At 43.7% G+C, this 13,287-nt stretch overlaps 1 protein-coding gene across 1 annotated transcript in view; it reads left to right on the top strand.

Moving 5' to 3' along the window:
* RHOJ (ras homolog family member J) overlaps nt 1-13,287 on the top strand; it is a 60,261-nt gene that overhangs the window by 31,653 nt on the left and 15,321 nt on the right. The window contains exon 2 of the mRNA XM_085061132.1: nt 12,809-12,867. Within this exon, the coding sequence (XP_084917258.1) occupies nt 12,809-12,867 (59 nt within the window). The remainder of the gene's footprint in view (nt 1-12,808; nt 12,868-13,287) is intronic.

Genomic DNA, 13,287 nt, shown 5'->3' on the forward strand with positions numbered 1-13,287 from the left:
GAGGGAATGAACTGTTGAGCTCTCAGGAGAGCAGTGGGAAATAGAAAAATTACCAGGTCTGATGTTCGAGACACTCTCTCAGAATGCTTAAAAGATATGTATTTCAGTCAATTCTTAAGCAAATGCAGCCTTAAATAAAGCTAGATATAAAATAAATAATATTTATGCCAGGTGGAGGAATAATTTGGAGAGATGCCCAATGTCATATTGACTAATATTTTGATTTTTTAATTGAGCTATTTGCTGCAATCCTGTATTCTTCTGACTGTGTTCCTTTTGCACCTAGGGCAAGAAATTATGTTATAAAAATAATCATTTCCTCATAAATTTCTGTTCTCTGCACCTAGTGACCATTGCATTTTAACAGCAATTTACATTAAAATATACGCTGCTTGTTTCAAAATTAGTTCACTTGTCTTTTCAGCTACATGACTGCTGTTTCTCCCAACAAAAAGTAACTCCTCTGAGCTCAGCAGAGCAGCCTCTGATGTTCACAAGGTGGCAGATAAGGTGAATTAAAAATAATAAATCTTTTCAAGAGTAAATACAGTCTAAATGGAGTTATAGCAAACAGGGAGTACAAGGCATTCCTGGAAATACTGCTGAATTAGAACACTTGATTCAAAAATCATACTGATATCCAAAAATCATATTCAAGCATGGAATGATTAAAAGAACAGTTAAATTATTTAATACTAACATGAGAGTTAGAAGTTTAAAGAGCTATGGTTAGAGCAGAAACCCATCACAGATTCCTGTCACTTGGAAAAGCTACACATTTCAGAATTCGTTCCCATTGTGTATGTGAATGAAAGGTTTAAAATCATAACATTTTCATAAGAACAAACTCCCTGCAAATTAAAAAAAATATATAAATAAATGAATGTGCTGAAAAAAACTCAACAGTTTCACTTCAAAACTTTTTAATCGAAATGAGGACTGTGCCTATCCACACCAGACTTAGGTCTAATGCATTTCCAGCAGCCTGAAAAACCTGGGCTCTGTGTTAAACCTCATTTTCACCATTGTGTAGAGCACTCCATGGCAGCTGGAGGACCAAATCTGGTTGTTTGTGTTTGCTCTCAGTCCAGACTGCAATTCTGGTCTCCCAGAAGGCCACCAACTGCCCCAGTGCCCCTGGTGCCTCCCTGGCCCCCAGGGTTGTGTTCCCATCAAGGGTCACTGCCCCAGGTGTCACTGTCCCTGGTAGGGAAACAGCTTTATGTAAACTGGCTCAGGTCTTTTTAACAGTGAGAACAGTTCAGATCAGGGTCAGTTAATTCACACCATTTCACCTCATTTCTCCCAGTGGAAACATCTGAACTCCTCTGTTGAAAGTGATAGCTTCCCATGGAAACATCGGATTCTGTAGAAATCACATTTTATAGCTGAAAATTCCTCTCGAGCTCTACAGAGGAATTTGGATTTGTTTTTTTCTATTCAAAGGAAAAATCCTCTGGCCTCAGCTCAACCAGGCACTTCAGCACCTCTTCTGTACACCCTGGGCTGCAGCCAACCTGCAGCTTCTTGGTCTCCCAAGAGGAGGCTGCAAGACCCAGTTCTGTGTTGAAAGGGCCACCAAATCATCCCTAGAAATTACCCTTTCTGCGATTGTGGGACATCACACTCTGCTTCATGTGAGTGCAACCATGCTGAAATCAAGGATAAGGGTGTCCAGAACTCAGGTTTGCTCTCACCTCTCCCTTTCACAGGCACACAAAAACACACAGAGGGTTAAGACTATTTCATCCATCTCCATCTGTTGCTTTTCCAATATTACAATCACTTCATTGTCTACAGCGGCTGCCACACTGGACAGGAAAGTGGAAGGATCCTCAGCAGGGTGTAGAGAAAGCATTAGCAGCATTTAAAACCTTTGTGGTAGCCAAGAATAAAATAATAATTCCTAACTTCAGATTTTCTTATCAGAAAGTTTAAATATTTCCAAGATTTGTGTTTACAGTGTTTAACATTTCTGCTTCTCAAGTCATATAGGCTTAGAGCTGCTGCCCAAATGCTTGGCTAATCTCTGGAAGCTGCAGGGTAAATAGCAGCTGAGGTTTGGTCCTGGTGCTAAGGACAATGGGCCTGATTCTCTTTCTGGGAAATGCAAAGCAGAGTTTCTGTCACGGTCCTCTTTAGGCTCAGGAAGAGGCATTTTGTTTCAAGCCTCTCAAGCAATGCCTCACGGGGAAATGTGCACAGGAAAAAACATCATTAAGATCAAACTTAAATGTTTAATATGCAGACAAAGCACCAAAGAGGCTTGTATTGAAAGGGGCTGCAAAATATCATCTCATCTTTCCCCCGCCCAAAACAGGATTCCTAGCATGTAAAATGCCAGCCACAGAAGCACTGGAGTTCAGGCAAACCTGATGCTCCTGAGCTCTCACACTGACCTCAGCATCACACTGGAGCCTGCTGGATTCAGTTCAGTGTGCCAAACATGCCCCTGCCCCATCAGTTCACAGCTCAGAGGAGCAGATGCTATTTTAAGTCTCACTACCCAGAGCCATCAGATGCTATTTTAAGTCACACTGCCCTAGCTCTGGAATGATGCCTGAGGCATCGCTGTGCCCACTGAGTCTGCACAGGTTTTGCTCAAATGCTCATGGCAATGAGTGGGACACACACACACACACACATGTCCTGCAGGTCTGTGCCCAAATACAGCCCCCAAAACACCTCAGCCTGGCTCTTGAAGCTACTGCAGCCAGCTCAGGGCAGCTCTGCCCATCTTACCTGGCACCAAGTGTGAGGAAGAGGAGTCCCATGCTCTTTGCACAGACAGCAGCCAAGATGTGGCTGCTTCCTGGTTTATTATATTATAAATCATATTTCCCCTAATAGCAGGTTCTTATAGAAAATACACTCTTGTCCCCATCTGTGTGTAGCATAGACAATTTTTTCTTCCTTTCTAGCTCTGGTGTCTGTACTTTTTGTTGAAGATGCTGGTAAGCAGAAAATCCATTTTTCTCCCCTGAACCACACCTGGCAGAGGTAGGATGTGCCATAGTGCTCTGCTAGTATGGATAGGGCCTTCTGCCAGTGTTAGTCACTGGGGCAGAGTCACTCCACCATTGGAAGGTCCAGCCCACAGTGGGGACAACTCACCCACTGCAGAGCTGAGGTTTTGTGCCCTTCCATCAGTATTATCTGCTCCCACTGTCACCTAACCCAGACCAAGGCAGATCACCACAGGTGTTAAAAAAGCACCTAGAGCAAAGAGCACTGTTAGGCAGCACTGTCTCTCCAGGCTGCATTCCTCTCCTTTCCAGGGAAAAAAAAATCCCCCTAATTCTGACCTTTGAACAGGGCAAGAAGTGTAGGGATGAGCTGCCTTGATTTCCTGCAGCCACACAGAGAGACTTGTCCTCCCATGCTCTGGGAAACACCCTGTGTATTGCCTGGGTACATTTCAGTGCAATTTGTCTCTTTTTGCCACTAATCTCCCATTTATTCTGATGCCATTTACCAAGTCTCATGTTCCCTTGATAACCAGATGCCTGACATAACTTTGGGGATATTCTTTTCCCCAGCGCTCAACTGAGTTAGAGGAATGACTTTTGCCTCACATGGACAGTAGTAAGGAGACAGAAAAATGGTCAAAAACTCTCTTTATTCCTACCTTTTTCTCCCTTTATTCACACTTTTTGTCCTTGGTGGAAAATTCCCACTCCTTTCTCTGTTTACCATGATCACAGCATCACTGTTAGGAGACTCCAAACACATCCTTCACCGTTAGCTTTCAAGACTTTATTAAAGAGTCCTGACTGACTTTATCTGTGTTAAAAGAAACTGAAAATGCTATACTATCTGGTCTTTTACAGGTCAGGTCAGCATAGCTGGTTAAAATAAAGTTACTCCAATTATCAGCCACACTTTAATAATCTCAGAGTTTTATTGTCTTTGCTATTGACTGGAGTTATAAACCCAGCTCCAAAAAACACATATTCCTAAATACTGTGCTAGAGTGATGGAAACTTCAAAAATATTTAGTAGAGCTAAAAATATAAAAAATAATCCACATGTAGCCTTTCTTCTTCTTTTTTTTTTTAATAGGTTTACACTGCAGTAATAGCCAAAATTTTCTTCTTTCATTTATCTCAATGTCACAGACAATCACATGGTCTCAGAAAGGGCATTTCCCCTCCATCAAGATTAAGATGATATCCAGTATTCCTCATTGTTTAGGAACAATTTATTTTTTTTTAAGAATATGATCAGGTTCTATCTATTTGTATTGCTTAATGCTACAGTTGTTACTCCATCTCACATTTAGTTGGATTTAATTCTGTAACTTTCAGTAAAGAGCAAAAAGACCTTCAATTAGATTACCACTGAAATTCACACATCAGAGCCTATTTGCCTGCAAATTCACTGCATTTAGCTGTGCAGTTATTATTAGTTTCCAACTCAGGGGAGAATTGCCTTCCATGAGGGCAGCTGGTGGTGCACAGGGAGCTGAAACACTCAGGAAGCACCTCCCAGTCTGTGGCAGTGCTCAGCCCTTCATTTAAGACAGAACGGAATCTAACAAAACACTCTCTTGGACACAATGTCAATTGTTCTTCAATTCCCCAAGCACTGTAATCATGTTTGCCTTTTCATCCAGAACGGCTTTGCACAACCTTGAGGTCCCAAGAGCTCCCTCAGTTCTGTGTTACTGGAGAAACTGGGCACAGTTTTCTTGCAAACAGAGACCCCAAGGTTCCTTGGACTCTGCTATCAGTGGAGCTGAATTTGTTCAAGGCCTGATGAGCACAGCAATAATTCATGGAGATGCAGGGGAAATCCTCCAGTGTTGACTTTACAAACAATGAGGTTGATTCTGATAAATCAACTTCATTCATGCTGTCTATAAATGAGTAATGTCCCAGACTGGGAAGAAGCTGGCTCATGTTGTAGTGTTGTGCTTGTTCTGAAAGCTTTGGGAATTTCCATTCTCTTTCATCCATTTCTGGACCAAATTCATTCTGTTTCATTTTCCTAATCAGCCTCCACTGTTTTTGTGTTCCGTGTCATGTATGCTGGCCAATGCTGAAGTCTGTCTTCTCAATGTGTTTTGAAAGATTCAGAACATTTCATTTGAGCTGCCTGATAAAAAATGATTGGGGGACTGGTACATCTCTCTGTTTGCTGCCTCTGAGTAACAAATAACCAGCTGTGAAGAGCTGCATCGTTTTTCCTCTCAGGTTCCAAAAAAACCACACAGCACAAGTCATGAATGCTCCTCCAGGATGGCACTGTCTACATGAATCTATTGCTGTTGCAGAGTGGGACAACAGAGCTGTCATTTGGTGTCAGCCTCCTTCCCCAGTGAGGTTGCAACACGAGTCAAGTTTGGGCATTTTCCCACTAATTCCACTGGAATCTTCAAACCTGTATGCCCAAGGAAGAGGGGAGGTGGTGCCCTTTGCCATGTGGGAGAGATTAGAGCCCAAGGTGAAGAGCAGTCCCCAGAGGCAGTGGAGAGATGTCTGGAAAGAAAACATTGAGAAGCATTTAGATATCATTTCTCTGACCTGAAACATACTGTTGAAAAAGCTTGTCACTGCATAGACAATCCCAGGCTTCCAAAAGCCTGTAATGTTGGCTTCCTAATGCCTTTAACATTGATTTCCATGCTCTGGGAGCATTGCAGGAGCGTTGCTGTTCCCCATCCCTTTTGTGAGATGCCTTCAGTGGGTGTTTGAGTCACACATTCTCCAGATTTTCCACACAACCACAGAGCTAAAAAAGAATGTAATAAAAAGGCTTGCAAATACAAAAGCCAAGAATGACTGGACTTTAGCCTTAAGAAAGGAATAAAGCACTGCAAGACTCATTAAATAATGAGGATAATCAACCAATGAGAGTTTTAGATGAACCATTGGGGGATGGCAGGTAGGAATAGGAAAGTCATGTTACCTCTGGCTATGTCATTAATGAAACCACTGCTAGACCACACTGTCTGGTCACAGCAACTGCTCAACAAAAAATTTGGAAAACAGCTGCAAGAATGATACAAGAAAAAGAAAATATGCCTCGTAGGAAGACACTAGATAAGCTATTTAGAGGAGAATAAATGATGCTACGATTCCTATCTGGCTTTAAAATCACTAAATGTCTGTGGCCTAAAGACAAAGCAGCAAATTCCTCACCACCTCATTAGACCAAGAGCTACAAGGAGTGAAATCAGCTGAATCCCAGCCCTGGAGGCCTCTCTGTGCTCCCACCACGGGGAGCAGACTGGGAATGTTTTTCAGATTTTGTAAATATCAGATGGGCAGAAGTATTTGCTCAGCAGAACATAGATCTCATCCATTGATGAGGTGACAGAAAATGGTGATGTTCACTCAGCACCCTTCCTTTGGAAAACACTGGCTCTCAGAGGTCTGTGTGACTGGTGGTAGATGATTACAGCAGCAATTAAAAGCATTTAGTAAAATTTGCATATAAAATGGGGCATTTAGGTCAATTACAGGGCAAAACAGCATGCTTTTGATTTTCTCTTCAGAAGAATGTAGCTAAGCTGCAGGGTAAATCCGAGGTAGAACATTGATTTGGCTGTAATCAAATCTTGTTTGTCGTGAAGGAGAGAGTGGGGAAACATTCCTTGAGCATCAAGTCACTCGAATTCCTGGACATGATCCTTCTGCATGGAAGTGAAGAAAGGCCCAGGCTTGAGTCACAGGGCACTGCCAGACCTTCAGTGAGCCAAGGGTCCTGCAACACCAGTTCTTACCTGCCTTGGGTACAGGGCCACAAAAATATTCTAGGATTGCCTTTCAGCCAAAGCAAAATGGAGTATTTCCAAGGAGCAACACTGCAAGACAACCTTCTGGCTAAAGTGGCAACCAGTCACAGAGCTCAGCTGAGCTGATTGTCATTCCTGGCCTGGATGATGACATAACCCTGGCCTGGGTTATGTCCTTATGGTCTTTCTTGCTCTTTGTTTTACTGCCTTCCTTTACTGGCTGCTGGGCTGTAGCATCCCCAGGGCTTTGATTGCAGTTTCCAGAGCATTCCCAGCTTCAGCTGCAGCAGTGCAACATCTTCTGAAGGGTGGTGCACAGAACTGAAGTTAAGTTCCCCAGACAGTGACCCAAACAAAATCAAAGCAGTGTGTGACATTTGATCTCTGACAGTTTTATTTTCTCTACCTGGATCAGCCAAAGAAAGATATTCTGAAGCAAATATGACCCAAAATTGGATTCAGAAATGCACATGAAGTACTTAGAAGGTGCTATAAACATGCAATACCCACATTCACTTTGTTTTCTGATGGAATATTCAAAGCTGCTATTTCTTAAAGCCTGGGATATGTAGTTCCAGTTCAGTTACTTAGATGCCTGACCATTATGGGAACCAAAGGGAATCAGAGATCTGAATGTCTTTGACCTAAATGCCTTTGAGGTGTTTTTGAGTTTCAGTCCCTAGCTGGGACAGGGATCCTCAAATTCCAGCCACAGAGACCCTTATTTAGGAGTTATGCAGTACAAAAGGAAGACAATTTATAAACCAGATTTTTAAAGTAGCTCTTCTTCAGACAAACTCCTGCACACTCCTGTCCTGTCTGAGGTAAGCTCCAGAGAGCAGAAGACATCTGTAGAGTGGAGGGGAATTCCCACTTCATGACAAGAAATTTTACAAAACCGCATTTAGGAAAGAAGGAAAATGTTACCCAGTGAGCAAACATACAGTCAGTGTCCCCAGGGACATCAACTGCTGCTGGAGAACAGACCACATTCACTGTATCAGTAACTTCACACCACAGAAGTTACTCTGAAAGGCGCCTTAGAAGGAACTTGCTGACCGAGATGTGTCCTTTTGCCCATCTTCTGATTTTATCTTCTTTCCCAGCTGGGGGTGGGGTGGGGGGGGAAATACTGCCAGCAGGTCAACCAGAATTGCAGTTGCTCTTATACTGGTGGCCATCCCTGGGAATGTTCCAGAGTGGGCTGGATGGGCTTGGAACAACCTGGTCTGGTGCAAGATATCCCTGCCCATGGCAGGGAGCTTGGAACAAGATTGTTCTCATTCCATCCCAACCATTTTATCATTCTATGATTATTCTGTGTTAAGTAGCATTTATCTGTACATACAATAGCAGTGAAAAGGCAAATGCACAAACTAATGCTCAGAGCTTGCTGGCTGGGGCAGAAGATGGCCCTTGTGAAAGTTTGAGACTTGAAGCAGTCTAATTTGTCCAAAAGCATGGAAAAGTCTTTCCACCCAGGCAGGTGCCACCATCTCTGCTTGCTCAAAGGCTCCTGGCATCTCTTTCTGAAGCAGCTGGACTTTAATTTGTTGGCAGGAAGGCACTAGAATAAATAGCTGACTTTTCCCTTGTGGTGTCACTGCTTAGCTGTTGTGTGTATTCTGGCTGGTGGTTTCACAGTCTTTGGGTTCTGCAAGCACTTCTTCACTGGCATGGAAAAATTCCCCATGATGTGCAAATCTACTCTACCGTGCCACAGCTAAGCATAGCTGAGATATTGCATCCTAGTTTGGTGTCATACCAGAGATTTATGTGTTGTTTTGCTCCATTAGTCAAACTTAAGATGTTCTGAGAGTGCAGCAGATAATTTATGTCCCCTTTCTGTCAGTGCAGACAGTGAACATTGCTGCTGGCTGGCTGAAGGGCTCCTCCACGGGCACAGTTCAGTCCCATAAAGTCACCAAAGCACAGTGGGAGAAGTTTGGTAAAGATTGGCCACTGACAGGTGGATCTGGGGCAATTTGGGCATTGAGAACATCAATGAAAATTGTCACATCATCGCCACAAAAACAAACTGAGCACTTATTTAAAAGCAGAGGTCCCTTTTCAGACCAGCTCATAATCCACACACCAGGTCCATCCCACACAGTATCCATCTGCACCTTGCCCTTCTGCTGTGGTGTTCAAGCTCTGTGTTGAAGTCCATCAGAGGAACCCCCAGACACACAGACATGTGGCAAAAACCTTGGAAGTGACCCAAAATAGTTATTCAGACTGTAGTAAGCAATACCCAACTAATTTATGATCTAGCTATCATTTTGAAAGCAGTGTTTTACAAATTCTGCACTTGATTAAAACCACTGAGTGAAAGGAGGGGATTATCTGCCCTGCTGCATCTTCTGGTGCAACCCAGACTGGAGCAAAACAAGGACTAGGACTGTGCAAATATTCAGCCTCATTTTACTGCAGTCCCCACTGCACTCAGTGCTAAAGGCCAGGTCGTTTCAGTGTTTAATCAATAATCAATATAACAAGTAAATGACAAGCAGAGTTCATATTTGTCTTGTTACTCCAAGACTGCTCATAAAGCCGAGTTCACAATCCCATAAAGGAGCCTGCATTACCCCAGTGACTGGGAAGGAATTCCGCATTGGCTTCCCATAGGCTTGTCCACTGAGAGAACAGGAAAAGATAATAACAGGGTAAGTAAGAGTAAACTGGAACAAAGCCAAAAGTAAGGCCTACAAATCTAGCAGGGCAATCTCAGCTCATAAATACGACCCACCAAGTGGATCCTCTGAACAGCTTTTTGCCTGACAGAGGCAGACTGATAAACAAACTCTTGGTATAAAAACACCATGAAGTTTTCACAAGCAAAAGCCACTTATTTTGACATTTGCTCTCACTGCTTGAAAGTGTAGTGGAAATTTTAGTACCACCACATTAATGTAGACATGGCTGTGTCAAGAGCCAGGGATCTTTTGGTGATCCATTTGGTCCCCACTGCATTCAGAGCCAGGAATCCAAAGACTACACTCTGCCTGTGGCTGAAGTTTAGCCAACAAGGCAGTTCTGCTGGGGTGCTAGCTGCAAATTCAGAGAGGTGATGTGGGCAGGAAGAATAACCTCTGATGGTAAGACAGGCCAGAACAATCGACAAGAAGAAAGAAAATATAAAGGGCAAAAGAAAAAGCAGGGGAGGGGGAAAGAAAAGGAAAAAAAGTAAAAACGAGGAAAAGAAAGAGATAAAAAGAGAAAAAGTAAAAGTATAGGCCTGGTGCCATGCACAAACTCACAGCAGGACCCCTGAGAAGCAAGATGCTGCAAGGAGAGTTAAAACGTGATATGCGAGCTGGGTAGACTCAGGATGTATTTTTCCAAAAGCCCTTGCATTTCTTTTCCCTTGTGTGTAGGAATAGTAATGGTAGGACACCACCAATCTCTTTATTCCCCCTCAGCATTTCCCAGAGGTGACCACGAGCCAAACTGAGCTGCACAAACCATCAATCACTGCTCAGTGTGTGGCTCCACAGACCTGCTGCAAAACATCCACCGTGGCTTCATGGACCACAAAGCACAGATAAGAGTTTGGGAGTTATCTCCTTCTGGCAAACACAGCACACACGAGATGGACTGATCCTCTATGCAAACAGCTTATCTCCAAACCACGTTAATTACTGGAAAACAGCAGCAATTTGTTTCTGCACCAGGGCTTTTTGCCAGTGCAGCTCTGTCAGTCAGATGCCACCAAGAAAGAGATGGGCCAGAAAAGCTTCACAGCAGAGTAAATTTCAGGGAACTTTTAAGTTTTTTAAGTACTGAAGATCTGAGCTGATCTTTGCCAGAAGGACCCAACCCAATTTCCTGGGCTCAGGGTGAGCCAGCAGGAGAGGCAGAGCTGGATAACTCTGTCAGCACTGAGGTATGGCACATGTCTTCTCATATTCATCAGACATATCAACAGACCTGCACCTCCATGTGCCTCACAGCCATACAGCATCCTGCTTTGGAGGAGCTTTGCCGCCTCCATGCAAATTCCACCAAGGACTGACAGTGCAACTGTTGTTCACAGCCCTAGAAACCTCCTAAACACCACCTCAGCCAGCTGTTCATTGCAGCTGGAAAATTGCCTTCAGCTGAAGGGTACATCTTCCCACAGCTGGTCCTTGACCAGAGTAAAATCTGCAGAGCAGGTCTGGCTCCTGCATTTCTTGGCACAAGGGTGGGTTGGAGGCTTGCCAAGGTTGCAACTGGGGAAAAAAAAGCACATTTCCCAGTGCCTCCGGTGAGCTGTGCCGGACCACCTGTAACCCCACTGCTTCTGAGAAGGGAGCTGAGAAAAGCAGGAGTGCTGCCAGTAACTTACACAGTTCATACCTCTGCTGGGACATTCTGGGACTCCCTGCACCACAAGAAGTTGAAAACCAGGGCCCCAGGGAGGATTATTTTGAATTATTTTATTCAAGTCGGGTTGAAGGAAGGGGATGGGGTCCTGGACTGTCTCCTGCCTGTGTTGGTGCCCATCTCTCCACCCTTGTACTTCTTCCCCAGGCTTTTCCACATTTGGGCATCCATGCCTAATGTCCACGAGTTCCCCTGGGAGCTGCACAGTGCATGAGCTACCTCTGAGATGAGGAGAGGGAGCTCTGTCCCCTTCCCCACCTCCTCTTCCAGTGCACATCACAAAGCAGCCCCAGCAGCAGGTGAGCACAGCCCACCCTGCTCTCATCAGCAAGTCTGGTCCTCACTGTGCCATTTTCTTCCAGGATGTCAGGTTTGCTGGGTTTATATGCTGACAACATTACTGTGTTGCTCTGCAAGCAAGGAAAGCTGCTGAATAATCAGCCTGTCCAGTCACACTGGCAGAGACATTGAGTCTGAGTGATTTCCAACACGACATTGTTCCCCAGTGCAGGAACTATTAAATTCCATAAATTCAAACCTGCTATTTTACCACATAAATTTTATTTTAAAAAAAATCAGCAAGAACCTGTGTGATGTTTTCAAGTCTCTTTTTTGTCCAAAACAATTATTATTCATTCCCAGCCCTCATCAACTGCAAGTTGTGATCAGCCAATGGGCACCAGTCTGAGCCTCTTCCCCCATCCCTGACACAGCTCTGTGCTCATCCCTATGCTCAGCCATTTGTCCTCATGTTTAAAAAAGTAATAGTCCATATGCTGCAACAATATCATTATTTTAAGCAACATTCCTGACAAATGTTTGAAGGTTTCCTGTTGACTAATGGGTGGAACTGGACTGCCCCCCTTTCTTCCCAGTCGAGTCGTAATGATCTAAGCAGATTAACTGGTTAACAAAATGTCATTAACCCAGATCATGTCCTTTACACGAAATAACACTGGTTACAGGAATCAGCTAATAATGGAGTCCATCCAAAGGCAGTGAGAAAACATTTTTGTCAATGTCAATGGGCTCAAAATGCGTCAACAGGCTCAAAATGAAGTTCAAAGTGAATTCTGCTAAAGGAATAAACAAACTAAGCCATTCTTTCCTTCATTTGCAACAAAATCTGGTTAACATCCCTGAGAATATTCCTGCTCCTCCTCCTTCCTGTCCTTCAAAGCATCCACCACAGAGCCCCAGGAAAAAAGCACTGCCATGTCACCTGTGATGGCACAGGGCAGGACAGCTGCATCTCCACTGAGACCCACCAAACACCAGCCACTGCTGAATGCTTCATCATTTCACAACTTGGAAGAAATAAATTCATAAAAAGCCCCTCCCAATGATCCATGACAAACCCACCTTGATCCCGTGGTGGGGAGGCAGGAATCTTCAAGTGCAGGATGTTCAGTTGTTGGCTGCTGAGAGAGGCAAATGTCCCCCTGTCTCTGGGTCCCTGATGGCAGTGGCGTTTGCAGCTCATCACCCTTGGCTGCCTGTACAGAAATCAGAGCTTGGCATAAAAGATTTGATTTTGTTGTGGCGTAGGTTGCCTTCAGTGTGGGTTGAATAGATGTGCTTGGTTCAGAATTCCCATTGTAGGACACCTGCTATTGTGTCTCTTGTCACTTTAGGATTAAAATACGTAAAAATGAGGCTACTGGGTTGTCCATAAACAACATTCTTGTTTCTCTTTTCCAGTTACTGTGACTGTGGGAGGACAACAACACTTGCTGGGGCTTTATGACACTGCAGGGCAGGTAAATTACTGCAAAACATTTATCATTTTCCTTTCCCCTGGTTTATTTGTTGCTATCATACACTGGAGTTTGCTATTCATGACGTTTGTGAAGTTTGTTGGGGTTTTTTTACAAATACTGATGATAAGTTGGGAATTGTAATGATTAAACTGCTGACATTCCCACTTTTGTTTTCATTCTGTTTCAGCAGTAAAACACACACAAACATGCTGATCCCTAAGACTGTATCTTGTCTAATCAAAAAACCAAAGGCTGATGAGTCTGCTTAGCCTCCCACATATCCACCTCCTCCTGCAAATACAATGTTTTGTGTAGTCAGTGTTTTCTTACCTCTACCACATGGTGGCATTGGTGATACAGAGAAGAATTCCCATTTTCAGGATTAGAAAATTAATATAATACAGCACCATCTTCATATAT

This window comes from Lichenostomus cassidix, chromosome 5, assembly GCF_008360975.1.
Source record: "Lichenostomus cassidix isolate B80296 chromosome 5, HeHo_3.0, whole genome shotgun sequence".
Taxonomy (NCBI): domain Eukaryota; kingdom Metazoa; phylum Chordata; class Aves; order Passeriformes; family Meliphagidae; genus Lichenostomus; species Lichenostomus cassidix.